The sequence below is a fragment of the Danio aesculapii genome, chromosome 8 (assembly GCF_903798145.1).
Source record: "Danio aesculapii chromosome 8, fDanAes4.1, whole genome shotgun sequence".
Classification (NCBI taxonomy): Eukaryota; Metazoa; Chordata; class Actinopteri; order Cypriniformes; family Danionidae; genus Danio; species Danio aesculapii.
The window spans coordinates 26,935,937-26,959,066 of record NC_079442.1 but is presented as its reverse complement, the minus strand read 5'-3'; the positions used below and the strand labels follow the sequence as shown (position 1 = coordinate 26,959,066).

Below are 23,130 nucleotides of genomic sequence, written 5' to 3'. Positions count from 1 at the left end.
CAAATAGCATTTATAAAGAAGTCTTATAGAGAGTGTTTGTAAGATATTTTTCAAATGTATTATTATAAAACTGTCATTTTTTCTGTGGTGATTTGCATTGGATGCTCCTCAGGAACAGGCGGAACGCAACTTCCATGACATACTGCTTTATTCAAAAATTTGGGCACCCCTCTGTGGCTGCATATTAATGTGCTCTTTCTTTATAAGAGAAGATCACAGTGAAATGTCATTAGGTTTCTAGAGAAAGCTAGATAATGTCATGTTTTCCAGACAGAAATACGCAGTGTAGCAGTATTGAAATTGATTTGAAACTGAAAAATATGCGCTTGCAAAAGTTTGGGCACCTTCCCCTCCACAGTCAGAAATAAAGTAAAAAAATGGAAGGCCACAGGAACAGTTCTTGTGAAGGAAAGATGTGCTAGACCAAGAAAAATATCTGAAAGGCAAAGGCAAAGAATGGTTAGAATGGTCACAGACAAACCACAGACCACCTCCAAAGAGCTCTAGGAATATCTTGCTGCTAATAATGTCATTGTATATCATTTCACAGTTCAGCGCACTCTTCTCAAAGAACAGCTCAATGGAAGGTGATGCAGAAGAAGCCTTTTCTGCATTCTGCCAACAAGAAGTCATTTGAGGTATGCAAAGGCTCATCTGGACAAGCCTGAATCATTTTGGAAAAATATAATGTGGACAGATGCTACAACCATAGGCGCTTTGCATGGCAGAAAAGAACACAGCATTCCAGGAGAAGAATCTGCTCCCTACTCTAAAATATGGTGGAGGGTCCATCATGCTGTGGGGCAAGCACAGGTACCGGAAAGCTTGTCAGAGTTAAAGGTCCAATACAACCAGTATTAGCAGATTCTGAAGAACAATGTTCAGGAGTCAGTGAAGAGGCTGAAGTTAAGGCAGGGTTGGATGTTTCAGCATGACAATGACTCAAAGCACAGTTCCAGATCTACCAAGTAATTCATGCTCAGAAACGATACAACGTTCCAGAATGGCCATTCCAGTCCCCAGACTTGAACATCATTGAAAATCTATGAATTGATTTGAAAAGGGCCATTCACACTTGGCACCCATCAAACCTGGCTGAACTCGAGAAATTGTGCAAGGAAGAATGGCCCAAAATTCAGGGACTTGGCTAAAAGAAGCATCAACAGGCTATTATTTCAGCAAAAGCTGCCTGTGCAAAAGATTTTTCTGCGTCCCTCTCACTTTTAGAGACAGACCATTTAGAAACAGGTGGTTGGGAATGTAAACTTTTGGATTTCATACAGCTGCACCCTTCCCCACGTTTAAAACGTCCACTACGCCCCTGCTATTGACTATTTGTGAATGGGAGTAAAGTGACAAAGCTGAGGATAGCTAGTCAATTGAGTTACATGGTGAAAGTAGTATGTCTGATTTTGTTTCATACTACCCATATTCATACAACATATTTTTTTACTGGTTAGTAGTTAAGATAATGTGAAGTAAAGAATAAAATAAGCACCTGCTCGAGAGAGTATGCTGTTTCCTCACACGTCCAGAAAAGGTCAGAAGACTGGGGTTACAAATAACACCATCATTCAAAAGAGGAGGGTACCAAACCTGGAACACTTTGGCTTCACTTTATGGAAGAAAGCGACAACACGTCCTCAGTGGTGGATATACATACAGTACGGTTCAATATCTACTGCATTACTTTAACATTCTCAACTTGTTGGCAGTCAATTTAGACGTCAATTTAAGCTATTCAAACCAATAACTCTTAGCTACATGGTACAGTAGTTAGTTTATGCTGTTTACTATTTAGCAGTAAATAACAGCATTGTGTAAAACGTTCGTGTTATTAACATAGCAGCTTCAATACAGCCATGGTTTAATTGTTTACTTACCAGTCTTAGAGACAGCAGAAGCAGGTGTTGAAGTCTGAAATACTAGTTTATACCAGTACACCACTTAGTATCAAGTTAAACCTTAATTTAGGACCTGAAATTTAAACATCTGATGGTGTTTTCGAATAACGTTATGAGAAAAAAACCATTATTCGGTTGACTCGCTGCCGTCTTCATGCCTTTTCCCGCCTGGATACAAAATGACCAATAGCATCACCTGTAGGACGCGAGAAAAACTTTAATTGGTTGGAATAACTAAAGGATACGCCCACTAACAAATCAGTTGAGTGACTCACCCAAACAAAGTAATCTTTGCTCACTCGTCCTGGAGAACAAATTCACTGAACAAAGTCGAAAGTTACACAATAATAATATATTCTGTTTGTAAAATTAATAAATAGTCCCTCCCCATTATTCAGAACATTTTGGTGTATTGATTTCCATTTTGTATTTTAATACAAACACCATGGTTAAACTACGGTTTAAATGTAACAGAATATGGCTAACTTCCCGTGTTAATCTTCTTATTCCCTTCTTTGTTTTCAATGTTTTAAATCTTTAAAAAAAAACACTATGTGGAGACCAGGGCTACAATGTTGACTGAATACATTTATTCAGAATGGAAATGTTAATTTATAATCCAAAAGTAAAAAATAAATATGTTATTCACAACAGATTTCATGGAAAAAGATTTACTTAACTCTTCCATAATCTAAAAATCAACGTTTTTTTTTAATTGAGAAAATGCTCCGGAGAATTAAATGTATTGTTTTTCTCACTATTGCTCCTTCACTTAATTTTTTAATATCCCTCATAAAACAAACATTCTAATATTAGATCAAAAACATCCATATGCAAAACATTTTTTTTATTTCTCATACCATAATATATAATATTACAAAATCAACAATAGAAACATTAAATAGCACATGAGATTCAGCAACACTTTTCCATCCAACTGCAGAGTCATCATCAAAAATTCCAGAAAAAAAGAGACATTGACTTCAATAATGATCAGCAACGGGGCTGTGTCTTAATGTGACAATCCTGAAGTGTGTAGAGGAGTAACGCAAGTGCACACAGATGACAGCTAGCTTGAGCCTCACAGCATGAAGATGCCACAGCTGCCCTACGAGAAACACAGTTGTCTTCTCACAAATCAACTAAAAAGTTACAAAATAAACGAATGAAAAGACCAAGTGTTTTGTGCATCCAAGTGAAAATGGAAGACAAGAAATTCTCTGTATCTGGTGGTGTGTGTTGGTGAGAGAGAGTGATATAAGGCAGCTGCAGGGTCAAAGAACCTCTCTGTGTCGTAAACCATGAGCAAAGACACAAACTGATGACCTCACAGTTTGTCACTCCAGCAACAAGGTCACCAAGAACAATCATACTTGCACACAAACACAGAAACCTAAAGCCAACACAAAAGACAAATTCAAGGAAAAATGAACAAAAATAGCAAGACACGCACTCACACCTGACAAACACACACGCATACATCAGTGCAAAAAAACGCAACAGTGCCGATGTGAATCACAGCTTACACTTTCACATCATTTCCCAACAGTTTGCGGACGTCCTATGAAATAAAAGTCTGGATGGTGAAGTTCAAGTTTAACGGCAACTGCAAGACCAAGTTCTATCAAGTTCTTCAGTAAACAATGCTTGAATATCCAGTACGCTTTTAGTCCAACCAGCTAGACAACATTTTATTAAGATTTCTGTTTTGTTTTTAGCTTTAGCATTTGGCTAAACACAAAATGTACAACCGACCAATTACTGCGTCTTCTGTATTCCTGTGGCACATAACACATGTCCAGAGAAGAATGCAATTCAGTGCTTTAGTATTTCCTAAATGTGGTAGACAAACTTCATCACGGGACATGCCAATATTGGTCAGTGTTCAGTGTTGGGAGGAAACTGAGGAGGCTTATTGTCGTACTCTGGTGGAGGTGTGAGGGGTTCAATAGTAAACACGTTGCTCTGTTGTATATCGCTTAAGCTTTTTCTTCTTAGGTTGTCGGATTTAATGCGCCTTATTTTGAGAGGAATAAGCTTGCGACCAGGACGGCTGTTTCTGCGGGGTCCTGCACCAGTGCTTGGATCAATTTGGGATGAAGATCTGCGAGCTTGACTGGATGTATCTTCTAAGTTGTGCCGGCCTTCTTCAAGCTCCTCGTAGGCTGGCAGCTGGGTGATGCTGTTGTGGCGCTCAGAGGTCTGGCTGATGGGATACTGACCACTTGTAACCACCTCCTCATAGGTGGGGACTGTGTAGCTATGAGCTAGTTGATCCATCCTAGAGATATAAACACATGCATGTTTACAATCATACTTAGACTATTACGCTCAATATACACCATTATTCAAGCATTTGGAGTCAGATATATGACAAATGACCAAATTTCTCTAAGTGACAAAGACATTGTTATAAAAAACAATAATGGGGAGAAAAGTAGCAAGACTGTTTTCAAGACTGACAAAATTAGGGAATGCAATTTGAGCGCCAGATCAGCATATTCGCTTGTTAAGTGTGACGTTACACAAAGCGGCTACTGGTCAAAGTGCTGTATCAAGCTGTGTGGGGAGACTCATCAAATGGTATTAAGAAACGTTTACTAAGCGATGCAATACTCTCGAAAGTCACAGTTGCAATATATTTATCCATGGCTAGTATCCGATGGCCAGAAAGTGATTAATTTTTAATAAATTGTTAAAATATTGGTATCCAGAGACTGATGTGTACACCATGATTTTATCTGAAATTCACTTTAAATGTGTGAACGGACTAAAAAGTGATCTTAAACAAATATTTTCTTAATTGAAAGGAGTTGCGGCTTGGACCCAGAATCAGTAATCCATACGTCATGACTTAATAAGTGGATTAAATGATTTCTGAAGGACCATGTGACACTTAAGATGCAGAAATAATAGCTTTGGCATCAAAATAATTAATTATGATCTCAGGAGAAAAAAATCACAATTTATTTACTTCTTACTGATGTTCCGATACCAATACTAGCATTGGAAATAAATACTGACACTGCAAAAATTCTGGCATCGGTATCGGTGAGTATTTGAAACTATAAACCAATCTGATACCATCTTTTTAAAATAAGACATATGCTTGCTAGCTTTGCTTAACACTGCAAATTTAGTGTCAGTTGTTCTTCGCTGCTCAAAATGCAAACACAAGAAATTGCGCTTTGTTGCCACAACAACCACTATTATATTTAAACAAATGTTTCTGAGTTTTACATTTAAAAGAAGTTATTTTTCTATATTATTTGTATTTGTTTGTTATATTTCTTTATTTTATGCACTGATTTTTATACAGTTATACAGTAAAACTAAAAAAAAAATCTGTGTTTGATTTGTGGCTGAAGTAAGTATAGTAAATAATATTACTGTTGAATGTCTGATAATAAAAATGTCAGATAATAAAAATACTCTACAAATACTGTATGTATTTGTTAACGTTTTATTAATGGATAAGTCTGAAGCACACCATAAATTAATTCTGCAAATTTATACAGGGCTAGTAGTATACATAACTGTTTCTACAGGTTACTCTCAGGTATCAGTTCAGTACTCGGTATTGAGAAAAGAAAAAGGGTATCAGAACATCCATACTTCTTACAAAAATATCTTGCTGACTTCAAAGCTTTAAACATAAGTAATAATAATGTTCAAGTGAAAAAAAAAGTAATAAAAATTGATATTTAACATTTAAAATGAATGACTCTAGAAGTCAGGTAGCACGGTGGCTCGGTGGTTAGCACTGTCGCCTCACAGCAAGAAGGTAGTTGGTTCGAGTCCTGGCTGGGTCAGTTGGCATTCCTGTGTGGAGTTTGCATGTTCTCCTAGTGTTCGCGTGGGTTTCCTCCGGGAGATCTTGTTTCCTGGAGACATGCACTATACAGTAGGTGAATTGACTGGACTAAATTGGCCGTAGTGCATGTGTGTGAATGCGAGAGTGTATGGGTGTTTCCCAGTACTGGGTAGGAAGGACATCCGCTGTGTAAAACATATGCTGGTTCATTCCACTGTGGCAACCCCTGATCAATAAAGGGACTAAGCCAAAGGAAAAAAAAATCAATAAATGAATAACTCTAAAAGTCACACACACACACACACACACACACACACACACACACACACACACACACACACACACACACACACACACACACACACACACACACACACACACACACACACACTGAATCTTTAATGTTTTTAACATCTACGCATTTTTTTGGGAGTTGCCACAAGTTATTTTACATTCTGAGCCAACCATGACAAATGATATATTTTAAGAGACTCGCTGACAAACAGTCATGAGAGTCTGCAGGTGTCCACTCTATGATATCATTTCCTGCCATTTTCTCCTGTATGTTTGTTAGACCTTATAACACTGATTTAGCAGACAATTGTTCTCCACATATAAATAAGTAGAAAGGTTTTGTTGAAGCCAAAATGATTTGTTCAGTTTTGTTAAGAACAAAAACACAATCATTTAACACATAATTACCATACTGCTAAACATTTATATAAAATATAATATAATATAATATACTGTAATATAATATACTGTAATATAATATAATATACTGTAATATAATAATAAATATGATATAATATAATATACTGTAATATAATATAATATATAATATAATAAATATGATATAATATAATATAATATAATAAATATGATATAATATAATATACTGTAATATAATATAATATATAATATAATAAATATGATATAATATAATATAATATAATAAATATGATATAATATAATACAATATAATAAATATGATATAATATAATATACTGTAATATAATATAATATATAATATAATAAATATGATATAATATAATATAATATAATAAATATGATATAATATAATATACTGTAATATAAAATAATATAATATAAAATAATATGATATAATATAATAAATATGACATAATAATATATTGTAATATAATATAATATAATAAATATGATATAATATAATATAATATAATAAATATGATATAATATAATAAATATGATATAATATAATATACTGTAATATAATATAATATAAAATAATATGATATAATAAATATGATATAATATAATATATTCTAATATAATATATTGTAATATAATATAATATAATATAATAAATATGATATAATATAATAAATATAATATAATATACTGTAATATAACATAATATAATATAATACAATAAATATGATATAATATAATATAATATAATAAATATAATATAATATACTGTAATATAATATAATATAATATAATAAATATAATATAATATAATATAATATAATATAATATAATATAATATAATATAATATAATATAATATACTGTAATATAATATAATATAATATAATATAATATACTGTAATATAATATAATGTAATATAATATAATATAATATAATATAATATAATATATTATAATATAATCATAAAATCTAAAGAAGTATATTTAAATCACTGCGTGCATAATTAGCATTTTTGAAAAAACATTACAAGGACAAAAAAAGGTCACATCATTGTCCCTAACATCACGACAAAGTGTACAAATGTCTATTTATCAGTGGGTGTGTATTTAACAGTATGTACTCACGCCGCCCCCTCCTCCTGAGTGTTGGAGGGTGTACTGCCGGCTTCCTGTCCCCTGGCCGCCCGCTGTTTGTTCCGTACGCTTAAACACACAGACAGCAGCAGCAGCGCCACTCCTCCCCCCACCAGGACGAACGCCACGGACGAGGTCTCCCGAACTTGTCCAGAGTTCATGCCCGGCTTCGAGCTGTTCCCTCCAGAAGCCGCCGGCACCACGCTCCACACGATCATGACGATCCCCAGAGCGATGAGCCCTACTCCCAAAGCAGCGGTCGCATACTGAGCCCCAGAGTTGCTGCCGTTGGGCCTCCTGGGGTTGGGTGGAGTCTGGTCGCTGTAGGACATGCTTCCAAACCTTACCATGGACTCCAATCTCCACCAGACAGATTTTGTTTTTGTCCTGTGACTGCTGGAAGGTCTAAAATTTAGGCTTATTTCATTTTTCCATGCGTTTCTGCTTTTTCTGGAGCACTGACCCACTCTGTGAACAGAAAATCAGGCGGTTAATCACAAAAGTGATGGAATAATGAGACAGACCATCATAAAAGAAAGTTTTATATCAATAAACGTCAACATGCCTCCATAAAGCCGGTGTTAAAATAGCATAGAGCAATAGCGGCCTGTGCTTCGATGATAAGGTTTTATCAAAGATTATTTATTGTCTACACATATCGGTGAACATGTTAGACTGGCCTAACTTCCCTCCCCGAGATCAAGCAGGAGTCCCTCCAGCTCAGCTTTAGTTACAGGTGTGTGAAACTGGAAGAAAGAAAGAGTTTGATTCAGGAGTGAAGTGAGAGAGTTCACTGCTTTCTTGAACACAGACTTTGGTGAAATTTCATCTCCGCTCAGGAAGGTTTACGTTAAAGGGAAATGGCAGGCGGCTGAAAAAAAAACTAAACTAAAAATGTCTCTACTGACAGTGTGTGTTTTGTTTAACAGTCACATAGTCACCAAAGAAAGCACATCATAACTCTGCACTGTCATGCCTACGCAGCTCCTGGTTATCTGTGCAGGCAGGTCTGGAATAAGCCTCTTTACCACACCCTTTATCATTTCTCAGCACGGAAGCAACATCATGCGTTCAGATCGGTGTAAATCTTGGACTTATAAGATAAGATGGTTGATGGCGAGGTGCATTTCCTTCAGCAGTGATTCATCAGTTATGACGCGTGTTTGGAAAAGTGTGGGCAGTTGCTCCTGAGCTCGGTCTCATTAAAGTCTCTGCCGACAGGTATAATTTGACTTGTTGAATGCAATTTCCTTTCTGTAAAAGTGAGGTTTAGAAGCGTACATGACTGAAATAGATACAAAACATAGATTTTGCTGAGCACGTCTAAGCACGCAGAGAGATAAACTGATGATAGTTAATCCAAGCTGTGGAATGGCAGGAATTTCCTTCTTTCATAAAGGCCACGGGGCCCAGATTAGACAAGAAAAGAGTGTCACATAAATTCATGTTGCACAGGGGCACCAAACCGGGGGAAGACGTTTTCAGCCAAGGGAGATCAAGGCTATAAAACTGCAGCAGGGATCCAGGACTTCTTGAGACACCCCTATTTTCTAGACATGGTATTCAGAAGGTATGTGCATCTTGGAAGTAATTGTACGCTCACAAACAAGTAGCAGTGGAATTTAAAGGGGCCGATCACACAAAAATGAAAATTGTCAACATTTACCCACACCACACATAGGCATGGGATGATAACCCGTTTTTAAGGTATACCGCGGTTTGGAAAAGTCAAGGTTTTAAAACCGCCCAAATTTTCTGTAATACCGTTCCTAAGGTACGTGTAAGATTTTTTTTATTTACATTTTTTTGTTTGTTTGTTTTTTAGACAACAGTATCTCCAACAGAAAAAATATCCAAAGATGTTGTTCATAATTTTAAAGAAATGTTTTTTTGAAACTAATAAGGACAGCAGAAGTCAATGATTCATTTTAATTATTTAGCCTGATGCGTTTACTGCTCCAAAATATTATAAATCTTTAAAAAAAAATAGCACATATTGTTTTCAAAGGGGAAAAAGGTTGTTGTTTTTTACCCAGACATTTAAAAAGAATATATTTTAGAGCAGTGAGCACAATACCGTGAAACTGTGATATTTTTATCCAAGATTATCATGCCTAACCACACATAATACATGACAAAGATGTCAATAAAGGACAATAAATGAAAGGTATTAGGGCTGAACAATATATCATTTCAGAATTAATATCACAATGCTTGCATCCACAACAGTCACATAGCAAGATTCAATTTTTTACAATATACAATAATTTATACAATGACAACCATAACACACTGTTTAAACTTTGTTTGTCCTCTGTCATATTTATTTATGCTTAATTCATTCCATTTTCACAGATGTAAGATGTAAAAAAAGACTTGATCATCCTAGTCTATCTAATTGAAAGAAATCTTTCCAAATAGAGCTATTCAAGTCATCTGGTGAAATTATATTCATATCGAAATGTCAGATTTGTCCAATATCGTTCAGCCCTAAAAAGGTATCAAAACAAGTTTTCCAAAAGTGTAACATAACTCAAATTCCGAAGTTGCTTGGTTTGTGAATATTTACACTGAGAAACAACAGTCTACACAGCATTGTAAACATGAATGCAGTTTTGGAAGTTTGAATGGACCCTGGTTGTTAGTCCAAAACTTGTGTTAAATCTCTACTTTTTATGTAACAAAAATAGGTCAGTAAATCAAGACAAACAAGTTTAGAAAAACATGATGAGATAAGTCCTTGAAAATGCAAAAAAGACGTTTCTTTTCAGGTGGTTAACGGCCCCTTTAAGAAATCAAATCTGAGTAACGTTAGATTTTGAACATCTTTAGGTGTCAGTCAAAAATATACTAATACTGTTGAGATTTATTTCGATCTCTAAGTTACTCCACATGGTTTGTAGCTTTTAAAAGTGAGATTAAAGAAAAAATATTTTAAAACATTAAATGAACATTCGCTAAATATCTTTAATGTAAAGTTGATTATTAAGATACCAAACTTATCATCCCGTTATCTAACGTTAGGCTATTGTTACTGACAGACAACAAAAGCAAATAATTCTATTGCATTGCGAAGTACAGATTAAACATACAAAGAGAAAAGAAAACAAAACAAACCACGCTGCCTACGGAACCCAGAGAAGGCAATGTAAGATGATGAAAAGTAAGGAAAGTTTGAGAAGAGCGAGTCATACTTTAAGATCACCGGGAGCTTGTTAAGTCTTACCGAGAAAACTTCCCTTCCTTGCGTTTTCCTAGTCCAACGACGCCTCTTTTTAAGATGCACACGTACACCGTAGTATTTGCTACATTCCTTAAGAAAGTGAAGCTGAACTTCTTAAAGCGGGTTGGCCTTGAGTTTCACAAACACGAACATCTTCCTGTCCCTGCAGTCCAGGATTAACCCTTTAACGGACCCACTGTGAATCCCGCCCCGCCCATGTGCTGTGCACGGTGGGTGAAAACTTCCCCATCCCCTGACAGCGATGGTTCATAAAAAGTGATGTTGATGCATTATTCAAGAGTTAGGAAAATAAAAACTCCATCTATAACGCAAATTAAAAGGATACTTTATTTTTCAAATAAAATATAAACTACAATCAGGGTTTCTAGTGTGATAACTGAAGGAACAAGTATGACTTTAAGGGATAGTTCACCCCAAAATGAAGACTGCTCATTTTCTCAACCTGAGGTCATTCAAAAAGATTACTTACTTCCCTCTTCAGTAAAACAGTAAAAAAAACGTTTTTATCTACAACTACGTAGAAACTGGAAATAAAAACATGGAAAACTAAATGAATACCTAGCTCCTGATATGGCTTTATGAAGTAAAACAATATCTTAAGGCGTGACGTATGGAATAGTTTCCAGGTCCAAGCTGCTACTTAGTTGAATTGAGAAAATATTCATTTATGATGCCTTTTTAGTCATATAACACAATGTAATTTTTTATATATAAAATCACGGTGTACATGACAGTCTGCATCACAACAGCAATACTTTAACAATTTATAAAAGATTAATCACTTCCTGGCCATCTGATACTCGGCATGGTTATATATATTACAATCGTGATTTTCAAAAATATTACAGCACTTTGTAAACGTTTATTATTATGATTTGTTGAGTCTCCCTATACAGTTTGATAGAGCCGGAAGCGGCATTGCATGATGTCAAACTTAACAAGCGAATTGGGGTAGGCTAGATCTGAAATTAAATACTTTCTTACCATATACGTACTTACTTACACCCAGGGCCGTTTATATCGAAGTTGATATTTAGCCGCACCATGTTGGGGTTTCGTAACATCTAATTTTCACTCCATCACTCCAACGCTCAGCCCCCAACCTGGACCAAGACATACAGACATACACTATGGACAATTTTATGAAATTTGTCTATAGAAATTTTACAAAATAATAGGCGAGCCGAGAAGTATCCGGATGACCTACTACTTCTGCCAAGATTCTGCATCCAAATAAAGCTTTACTATACCATGAGGCCACAAGAGAGAATTTATGAATGGGAGTGAACTGTAGGTCACACAATAATGATAAAAGGCAGATGCAGTACATCTGAATTCTACTCAAAATCATACTATATAGAACTTATTTTTCGGACAGGCGTTAAGAAAGTTCAAATTTAAATGTATTACCCTCACGAGTAGTAGCCAATTCGATTTTGGTTCAGCTTTCGTCTGCGTAACAATTTAAACAAACATCGTCAGCTCTTGTGGGAGTTTGAGTCCACAAAAGTTTTATTTTGCTTTATAAGAGCTCAATGTATACGTCAGGCGGTATTGATTTTGCTAAATGCTTCTTTGACTCTCAAAAGAAAAGAAAAAAATTTGAAAAACTGCCAGAAGTTGTTGATTTGGATATTATGAATCACCAAGGACAAGAATTTCTGCTAAAAATCTTCTTTAGTGTTCAACCTAAAAAAAAAAAACCTACATCACCTAAATTTCCAGCGACCTGAAGATGAGCAAAATAACAGCAACTTTCCATTTTCAGTTGAACCATTTCATTCATCTCTTTATAATTCAGTCTTTTTACCTGTATAATAATGAATGATAATCTTCAGGAGGACTCTAGATGTGTTGGCATGCTGTCAGACTTAATTTATGACGTTGAAAATCTCTAAAGTCTCTAATCTCTTACAGGTTTTAAGATACCAGCTTTATTAATCACTTTGGTTTCCAGACCCACATAAATCTGTCAGAAGGGGTTCATCCAAACATAAATTCCTAGAGCGGAACAAACGCTTAGCAATATTTAACTACTTTATGGGCAGTTGTGATTCTGGCATTGTTAATGCTGTTGGACAAAGGTTGACCGTATAGGCAAGCTGCTTCCTCATAACTGCGTCTGTTTGAGTTAAAGTACTCAACTTTTATAGTAAACAGAACAAGGAGTGCTCCGAAATCCATTGCGTATGTTTCTCACTATAACAAAGTACATTATTAATCCTGTAGGAATTGATGGTGTGATTTGTTAGATATTAGAGATATGTAAGAGAAAAACCACACTCAAAAGACCTTTTGAAATGGAGAATGTGTTGTCTTTTGAACATGTTGGCCTCTTTAAGACTAGAAGTGGCCTGATAAACAGTGTGAATGTCCAACAGTCATATCTGTGATCTTTGCGCAATTACTAGGATGATTAGAATAATCCCTGCTACTTATCAATGTGCCTGACCTTCACGTTGGTAGCATGCTAAAGTTATGTGTCCATGATACCGAGGTTAGTGATTTACAGCTGGAACACAAAATGCAGTGTTTGGGTAAATAAGAAGTGAACTGCAAACTGGCTTCTCAGAGACAAATGTCTTTTTATACAAAATACAATTTTATACAAAATCCCGTTATTTGACAAACATGAGCAGAGACCTGTAGTGATGGACCTGGGGCCGGATTAATGAAACCTTCTTAAGAAGACATCTGCACTTTACTTATTATTTTCTAACTTTGGAAAAAATGTTAAGAATTGTTAGGATTGTTCTTATGAAATTTGAGATTTTCTTTTTTTTTTTCAGAATTGCGCTTGAAGCAAAAGTTCACCAAAAACTACAATAGATTTCATTATTTACTCACCCTTGACTTGTCACAAAACTGTTTGAATTTCTTTCTTCTGTAAACACAACAGAAGATATTTTTTTAGATGTTAAAACCAGTAAGCATTGACTTTAATAGTATTAGCTGATGCAGAAATGCTTATCCACATCTAGATTTATATTAACATTAATATTGATGTCAATGGTTACCAGTTTCCAACATACCTCAAAATATCTTCATTTGTGCTCAACAGGAAAAAAATTCATAAAGATTTGGAACCACTTTAGAGTGAGTATGCAGCGAGTTACTGTTTTATTTTGGGATGAATCATCCCTTTAACCCTTCTGTACTGTTGGGGATGTTTTCATCCACTCTGGGTTGATTTTGAGTCTTAATTTGGCCATTGTTTTCTCTCTGTTTCAGCTAGCAGAATGATTTTTGGTGAAAAATCTTATTTTGACATATTTTGAGAAAATGCTTTGACATTTTTAAAGTACTCAATGAGACACTCTGGGCAAATTTACTATCCTTTTGTTACAGTATGTTCAAGATGAAAACACCCACTAAATTAAACTGCTGTCAAGATGCATCAGAAAAAAAAAATTCACTTTTTTTATTTTTTGCAAAAATCTGTTAATCAACCTCAGTCCTGATCACTACTAAATCAGTACTAAATTGCTTAGAAAATTACAGGATTTTAACTCTTTAATTGCCAAATTCATAATGTCACTGATTTGGTGAAAAACACACAAAAATGACATATTTTCAATATAAAAACTAGATGTGGACTGTTTTTTTTTTAAAACCTTAATGTCAATGTGAAACAACATTGCCTTTGATGCATGGTTTTTGATTGACCTTCATTTTTTCTCCTTAATTTACTGTTGGTGGCTGTTTTTACCCCATTGACTTCCATTATAACCACATTTTTTTTTATTACAAAACCATGACACCATACAATCATGCATTTTTGATTGTGCAGGTGCTTTTCCCTGTTGGGAAGAGCTAAAACTTGTAATTTTTACTGTTGATTATCAGTTGGCACCATTAACCTTTTAGATAGGCTTATTAAAAACAGCTTAGTTTCTGGTTTTTATATGGAGTAGTACAGCAAATTAAAGTTTATGTATGTGTGTGAGAGTGACCTTTGTGCACTTACCTTGATGTGTCTGTGAAAATCAAAATATGCATCTCAGCTCTCAGAACTACATGGAGCAAATAAAAACAAAAACTTTGAATTTATGCACCATTAAACGTGGTTATAATGGAAGTCAATGGGGCAAAAAAACAGTCATCAAAAGTAAATGAGGGAGAAAAAGATGAAAATCTAACAATGCATCAAAGCCAATGTTGTTACTGATCGTTCACATGTTGAAGACTGTGATAAAAGGTAAAAAAAAATCCAGCTTACAATTACATTGATCTATTAAGAATACGTCACTTTTTTACTAAATCAGTGACATCATTTTACAATTAAAGAGTTAAAATCCTGTAATTTTCTAAACAATTTAGTAGTTTTGATCAGGACTGAAAATTGAAAATAATGTTTATCTGATGTACTTTTGCAGCAGTTTAATTAAGTGGATGTTTTCATTCCAAACATAACAAAAGGGTAGTACATTTGAACAGTGCACAAGGGTTAAGTTTTCATGAATCCTGCCATGATATTTATCTGACATCAGCATAAACCAGCTCGGAGCCTTATTCTAACAGTATAAGCCCCAGTGGAACCAGAACTTTTAAATTTAAACAATAAATGTACCATTTAACATCACATTTTACAGTAAATTCTAATTAAATCTAACATCTAGTATCATTTCTTAAAATATTAATTAAAAAAATATTGATTTTACCAACAACAACAACAAAAAATCCAACTTAAAGAATTTAGATTTCGGAGATCTCACAAAACATCCAAAACCACATTGTTTTCCAAATGAATTCTTAACACAGTCTCACTTTGAGACAAATGAGTCTACCTTCACAATAAAATAAGGTCTACAAAACATTGCCGAGACCTACTGCAAAACTGAGTCTAGAGTCTGAAAATGTGAGATTTCTTCAGTTCAACTTGAAAAGGAAAATAACATCTTCCCCCATTTGGGAGCATTAGGAAAAAATGTCATGTTTTCAGGTGTAGTTTGACAGGAGAGAGACTCAGACATTGGTGAGCTCAGCAGCAGAAAAATGGCGAACCGGGCAACGCTCCCGTTGTAGCGAAACCTCCTGAAGTCCATTCCTTGGAAATGATCCAGATCTGCTCTGGTGGCTGATCTTCCGTGCAGTCAGATTCTTTGGGCTGAGACCGAGCTGCTGCTGTAGGAAGAAACAGGTCTATCAGATTTCTGATTCAGTGCTTTTACAAATATTTGACTTTTAAGAATCATTCAAGCAATAATACAAATCTTAAGTCTCTGCGGATGCTTTGTTCCTGAGGACTACAAGAAATGCAGAAAAAAAGACTCTGAAAAGAGAGCGCATAATGGTTGTGCAAAGAGATGCAGTAGAAAGAAATAATGTGCTAAATGACCACATTTAAAAGACGGTTCTCAAAAGAATAATAACATTTAAACATATCATTCACCTCAAGTCATAAGTCTTCAGAACACAAAAATGATGTTATGAAACACAATAAAGCACCATTGACTTCCATCATAAAAGAGTAAAGAGTGTTTGTGAAGAGACAATTGACTATTCCTTACATTTATATGTAAGCTTGCCATGAATTACTGAAGACACACACCAAATTGGCATTCATTTTGACATTCATTTTGGTTCATGTGTGTACAGTTGTTATGGAAAATATGGGTATATTGGACTTTAGAAAAAACTTTCCAAATAAAAAACCTTGACATTTAGAGCACTTTTTCCCCAGTTTTTTGTTTGTTTGATTGGTTCTCAACTCTTCTGAAGTTAAAAATACGGTACTGTGTAGGGTTGTCGCAATACCATTAATTCATGTTACAATACTATACCAGCTTTTTTTTCTCAAAATTATTGTGATACTTTAATTCATACCTCAAATCTATGAAATAAAGGAAACTGTCAGAAGTACTAGATTTTGTATGTTATAGATTAGATTAGATTTAGATTAGATTCAACTTTATTGTCATTACACATGTACAAGTACAAGGCAACGAAATGCAGTTTAGGTCTAACCAGCAGTGCAATAGCAGCAAGTGCAGGATACAGGTATAAGTTATAAAGTGCAGTTATAGAAAAACTATGGTGATATTTACAGATGGATGTACCATGAACATTATATACAGGTTGTATTAGCTATGAACAGATTTACAATAAATGAATAAATGTACAGGATACTATTAATAGCAGAAGTGTGCAGATAGATAAACATAATTACAAATGTCCATGTGCAGTGGGTATGTCCAGTTCAGATAAATGAATCAGTGCAATGAATATGTGCAAACTTTAAATGTGCAAATGTTAAATAGTGCAGTGATTGTGAGGAGTATAAGTTAGAGGAGTGTGGGGGGTGTATTGGAGGGGCAAAAGAGTCAGTGAGGGGCAGAGTTCAAAAGGAAGACAGCTCTGGGGAAAAAGCTGTTCCTCATATAATAGGCCTACTTGAATTTAATTCATAATTCCCTTAATAAGGGATTATTATTATTATTATTATTATTGAAAAAAGTAATATTTGCAAGTCACTTCACCTAAAATATTTGTTCTTTTTGTTTTTTTTCTTCTAGTTAACTGACCAACAGAAAATACATTAAAATAAAAATACAAATTACACCAAACAAAATTTGTTACAAAAGGAGCATTTTTCCAACAAAATGAGACTATATGAAGTGGCCAAAAATTGTTTAAATGTTTCCTGTTGCTATTTTAGGTTTTTCATCTATTTTTTTGTCTTATTAAGCAAGAATCCAAAGTAAATTTCACTTTGTGGGTCGTTTTTTTTTTTTTTTTTAAGAACGTTGCAGTTGTTGTAGCTAGTAAACCATATTGACAGGAACAGAAATGAACAGCTTCAAATTCCAACTGAAGCGTCAGAAAATAGGCTACAAATGGGCTAAAAGGCACAAATTCTACACAGTTTTGCAACCCATAGAGGTCCATAGACTAATTTACTAAAATGGTTTATTGTTGCACAAGCGTGTGAATGTTTTAGTGGCTTTTCCACATTATCTATAGACTGTTAATGACAATACTACTGTTTACAAACTACAGCGGCACCGCCAGTATTTTGGAGCCATAATATCATGATACTACCATAGTACTGGTAAACTGTGCAACCCTAGTACTGTGTTCTCTAAAAATTAACAACCATTTTTCAGAAAATGAGTAACTATAAATTAGGATATACTGGAATGATACTGTAAAAAAAAAATCAGCTGAAAACAATAAACACATTGACATCCAACCAGAATTCATCTTGCATTAAAGACATTTAAAGCATTAAACGACAAAACACAAATAGTTACTGTTAATACAGGTCTCCTAATATAGTAATCTTTCTTGATTCTTGATTTGGAGCACATAGTTTTGTACCTTCACCCTCCTCAAAGACTGCTGATCATCATGACAGCTTGGCGATGAGCTGCTCAGAGAACTCTGCCGGTGGAGTGTGGGCGGAGTCCCCAGAGGCTCAACTTCCTGCTCAAGTCCCGCCCTACAAGTAAACACTTCTGTTAAGAGACTATCTTGAATGACAACAAATAAAAAAAAAACATTTAATTGGGCCGTAACAAATTAAAAAAAAATTATTTTAATGATATTTTTCTGTAGCTCAAGCAGTAGAGCAATGCTCACGTGTTTATACGATGCAATGCAAGTTGTTCTTGATAAAAGCATCTGCCAAATACATACATGTAAAATGCAAATATGTTTGTTGAGTTTTACTTGTAATGTTTAAGTGAGAGTTCAGCCAAAAAAGTACTCATTTACTAGCCCTCAAGTAGTTTCAAATATTCATGAGTTTTTTTTATTCTGTTAAACACAAATGAAGATATTTTGAAGAGCGCTGAAAACCTGTAACCATTGATTTCCATAGTAGAAAAAGCAAATACTTGGAGCTCAATGGTTACAGATTTCCAACTTTCTTCAAAAATATCTTCTGGAACAAGTGAAGGGAGAGTACATGAAAGCATGTTCAGTTTTGAGTGAAATATCCTTTTAATAATGTTTTTACACACACACACACACACACACACACATTGAACGTAATTTCGTGGAATCGATGCTCAATAGGGTTTGAGAAACGTTTTCTCTTGATTGTTGAATATGTCAAAAATGTCATCCCATTCAACATGTAGCTACCGTTTTCTCAGCTGCCAGTTGTCATGAGTCACGATCACCAGCGATCTACAACCAGAGATCGTTGGTAAATACACTCACATTCACATGAACTACAAATCCGCCATGTTATGGACTACAACACCCAGTCATGCAACACACCAGTTCCAGATCCTGACTGATTACACTCTCACAGCTGAAGCTGCACAAGGACTGATTCATGGGACTATAAGTACTGCTCAAACACACACACTGTTGCTGAGTCTTGTTATAGTGACATTAAACGCGTTTCCCTTGCCTTGCCTTCCTTGTTTTGAACCTTTGCTTTGTTTGATCATTCCTGTATGCTGCCTGATTCTGACCATTGCCTGCTATTTTCACTACGACTCTAAATTGCCTTTATACATCTGTTTTGTTCCTGTGTTGATCATTGCTTGCCTGACCACCCTGTTCAAATAAACCCTGCTTTTGGATCCGCACCCCCATTGTTACATTCCTGGTTACACCATGCTTGCATAATCAGAACAATGTGTCCAAAGCAACACTATTTCTGTTCAAAATACGTTTGTTATGGCTCAATGCAGCCCTGATTTTTAAAAATAAATTCTTTTGATGTAATAAAATGTTTGCATCCAGTGCAGGTAAATGCCAATCACTGATCAACTGAACACCAGCAGTGGAGCCTACAAACTGGAGGCGTGTATATACAAATGAACGCACCCCTCTGACATCACATGGCACCTCGTTGGCAAACAAGATCCTTTTACAGCTTGATTAAATAAATACTTTGGTCCTAATTAGGATCATTTAAAGGTTTAAACTTGCAAGATGATCTAATAGAATAAAGGTATGTCAAAAAATCAAGGCAAATTTGATGTCTCATGTCATGAGGCCTTTAAATGGCAGTGATGAATTCATCTGTAGTGTTCTCGGATGCATACTGTCAGTGGCTCTCTCACCTGGCTGCACTGACAAGAGCCTTCATCTCCTCACTCAGGTGATGACGGACCATGTGCTTGTTGCTTGGAATACATAAAGCTGTTGCCATGTTGTCAGAGCTGAAAGAGGGATCCAACACCATGACGGCACCATGCACTCCACTGTTCTGAAGACTGTCAGCAAACTCCTGAATGAAAACACAAAGACACTTTCTGCTCTTAGTTTTCCCCCCATGCACCAACATCTAGCGTAGCTGTATTCTCTGTTTGGCACCTTCAGATCGATCTCTTTGATCCATTTAATGATGCGATGACAGGTCCAGACGGCAGGGTCTGTGTTTTGATTCTCACACTCTAAACGTCTGGACTGCAAAATCTGCAGTAGAAAAAACATGTGTGTTTAGTTATACAAGTGTTTGACTTCATTAACTTACTATAAAGTGCATTAGTGCCTGTTCGCCTTTTGGCAGAGCTGCTTCGGGAAGTTTTTTTATCATTTATTTTCCCCATAGGGATTTTTCATAAAAAAGTATTTGTTAAAGTGTTACAAGCCATGAACCAAACAAACCAGCTACTGTATGAGATGAATCACAGCAAATGCAAAAACTTGTATGAAAATCTGACACATAGACAAAGGTGGAAGTCTTTATACTTAAAAGCTTTAACAAGGGACAGAGCCACAATTCTATGAAGCATTGTGATCGGCACAATCTAATTAAAAATGTTAAACAATATAGAAAACTCTCTTGCCGCTTTTAAGTCCGTCTGAAAAGTTCAATTTATAAATTGGGAGTCAATTACAGTATGGTAAGGTACACTACCTGACAAAAGACTTGTCGCCTATCCAAGTTTTCGGAACAACAAAAATAACTTGACTTTTAGTAGATCGTTTGGTACCAGAAGTGGCTTATATGAAAGGCCAAAATACCTTTTTATCAAAATAAAATATAATCATGCCTTGATTTTTAATTATTTAATTAGGACAGTAAGGTCTGACTTTGCTTAGACAAAAGTCTTGTCACTTAACAGAAATCATGTACAGTATAGAATATAAAGTCATGGTGCAGTGGAAAAAGAATGAATATTGTGTATGACTCCCATGAGCTTGGAGGACTGCATCCATACATCTCTGCAATGACTCAAATAACTTAATAAAGTTATTATTAAAATAAAGTTATTAATATTAAAGTTATTAATAAAGTCATCTGGAATGGCAAAGAAAGCATTCTTGCAGGACTCCCAGAGTTCATCAAGATTCTTTGGATTCATCTTCAATGCCTCCTCCTTCATTTTACCCCAAACATGCTCAATAATGTTTATGTCTCGTGACTGGGCTGGTCAATCCTGGAGCACCTTGACCTTCTTTGCTTTCAGGAACTTTGATGTGGAGGCTGAAGTATGAGAAGGAGCGCTATCCTGCTGAAGAATTTGCCCTCTCCTGTGGTTTGTAATGTAATGGGCAGCACAAATGTCTTGATACCTCAGGCTGTTGATGTTGCCATCCACTCTGCAGATCTCTCACAGGCCCCCATACTGAATGTAACCCCAAACCATGATTTTTCCTTCACCAAACTAATTTCTACGTGAATCTATGGGTCCATGTGGGTTCCAATAGGTCTTCTGCAGTATTTGTGATGATTGGGATACAGTTCAACAGATAATTAATCAGAAAAATTTACCTTCTGCCACTTTTCCAAATGATCAACTAGAAGTCAATTTTTATTTGTAGCTCTTACAACTGGGATTGACAACAAGACTTTTGTCAGGTAGTGTTCACTTTGTTCAAGTCACCAGTGTTAAATAATTTGTAACTTCTTTTACAAAATAATAATTAAACAATGCACATCCTTGTGTTTTTGTTGCCTGTTATTATTCAGTTTATGAAGGTGTAAACTGAATCGTCACGCATTTAGACATAACTGCACAAAAATATTAAATATTATGCAAATATTGTGAATGACAAAAATAACTAATAGATATATATGGTTATTTTATGAAGTATGTGATTAAACATGAATATTTGAAACATAAGTTTAATCAATATGAACAGATGTGCTCAACAAAATCAAGTATAAAATCTGAGCTCACATCAGGGCTGTCTTTAAAATCCATTTCCCATTTGAAGCCATTGAACGCAGTTTTTGCTTTGCTTCTGGAACCCAACTGTTGTGCTCAATAGAAGCTTGCTGTGTTTTTATGATGTTTGTTATGGTTGTTTTTCCTTTTTGGTAAGCTTTAGTGCCTGTGGGAATTCCCAGCACACTTTTCTTCAGGTTTATGTGTGTGTGTGTGTGTGTGTGTGTGTGTGTTTTTACCTCTTTGTCAAAGTTGAGCGTGTGTAGCAGTTGTATTCCCAGCAGGAGGCTGTTCTGGTGAGCTTTTTTAGACACGTGCAGATGTTTCTCCAGGTCAGCGCGTGTGAGGGTACTCAGGAGACGTCCGTCCACAAGGTGAGTGTGGAAGAACTGGGAATATTGAGGGAGACCCACATCAGCCAGCCAAGCCTGAGCCACCCAGTGATGATCCAGTTCAGCTGCTTTAGAAAGACTGAGACACAAAATTAATTAATTAATTTATTCATTCGTTTTTCTTCGGCTTAGTCCTTTTATTAATCAGGAGTCACCCAAGCGAAATGAACCGCCAACTTATCCAGCATATGTTTTACGCAGCGGATGCCCTTCCAGCTGCAACCCATCACTGGGAAACTATAATGTGTCCACTAAATGTTTGAATAATGTCTGTTTAGTTTGTGTGAAGAAAATAATACAATTCATTAATACCATTTTTTCAATAATCTAGCTTTAATTTTGTGTTTCTGTGTGTTTAAATGACCTCAATATGGTCAATAACTATATAAAATACAATCTTGGGACATTTCAATGCTTTAAGTAAACACCAAAGCTGTGAAATTTGTAACAATGCAAGATTTACATCATAAGTCTTTATTGTTGTGAATAATGAAACATGGACACAAAATTGTCCAGTTAAAATCTTAAAAATCATTAAAAAAATAAATAAAATGAAACATTGTTAGCTCACAAAGCTATATTTGGAGGCGAATAATTAATCCGCACAAGTTCGTCCACTAAAGAAAAATGTGTGCGCCTTGCTTATCTTTAAGCAAATCTGAAAAATCTCCTGTGCCTTGAAATAGCATTCCTTCTCATTTTTTCAACTGTTAATCCACTACAAGAAAGAAATGGAAAGGTAGAGTACTAAGCCAAACAATTATTAAGTATTTCATCACTGTTCAATGTGGTTTTCATTTAAAATCGAAATTTCTATCATCATTTACTCACCCTCAAACCAATTCATCATACAGTAAAGTGACTGTATT

At 35.2% G+C, this 23,130-nt stretch overlaps 2 protein-coding genes across 5 annotated transcripts in view; both read right to left on the bottom strand.

The window, feature by feature from the left end:
- Nucleotides 1-2,663: 2,663 nt before the first annotated feature.
- tmem51a (transmembrane protein 51a) lies at nucleotides 2,664-10,992 on the bottom strand. Its single transcript, XM_056463518.1, has 3 exons — nucleotides 10,774-10,992; nucleotides 7,539-8,015; nucleotides 2,664-4,185 (listed from the first exon to the last, which is right to left on the bottom strand). The coding sequence occupies exons 2-3, from the start codon at nucleotides 7,895-7,897 to the stop codon at nucleotides 3,783-3,785; spliced, it is 762 nt and encodes a 253-aa protein (XP_056319493.1). The 5' UTR covers nucleotides 7,898-8,015; nucleotides 10,774-10,992; the 3' UTR covers nucleotides 2,664-3,782.
- Nucleotides 10,993-12,449: 1,457 nt separating this feature from the next.
- Nucleotides 12,450-23,130, bottom strand: part of kazna (kazrin, periplakin interacting protein a) — an 84,915-nt gene continuing 74,234 nt past the window's right edge. For 3 of the 4 annotated variants that reach the window (XM_056463510.1, XM_056463512.1, XM_056463513.1), the window contains 5 exons: nucleotides 22,109-22,340; nucleotides 20,068-20,169; nucleotides 19,815-19,981; nucleotides 18,112-18,232; nucleotides 12,450-15,915 (listed from right to left, as the gene is read on the bottom strand). In XM_056463510.1, the coding sequence (XP_056319485.1) occupies nucleotides 15,757-15,915; nucleotides 18,112-18,232; nucleotides 19,815-19,981; nucleotides 20,068-20,169; nucleotides 22,109-22,340 (781 nt within the window). In that variant the 3' untranslated portion in view covers nucleotides 12,450-15,756. The remainder of the gene's footprint in view (nucleotides 15,916-18,111; nucleotides 18,233-19,814; nucleotides 19,982-20,067; nucleotides 20,170-22,108; nucleotides 22,341-23,130) is intronic. The other variant, XM_056463511.1, reaches the window with a different exon arrangement.

What these genes read in the sequence shown, in the direction of transcription:
- tmem51a (XM_056463518.1), bottom strand. Translation starts at nt 7,897, where the DNA reads ATGGTAAGGTTTGGAAGCATGTCCTACAGCGACCAGACTCCACCCAAC. An exon ending in ACTCAGGAGGAGGGGGCGGC is followed by an intron (nt 4,186 to 7,538) that starts GTGAGTACATAC and finishes TTATATCTCTAG; the next exon opens with GATGGATCAACTAGCTCATA.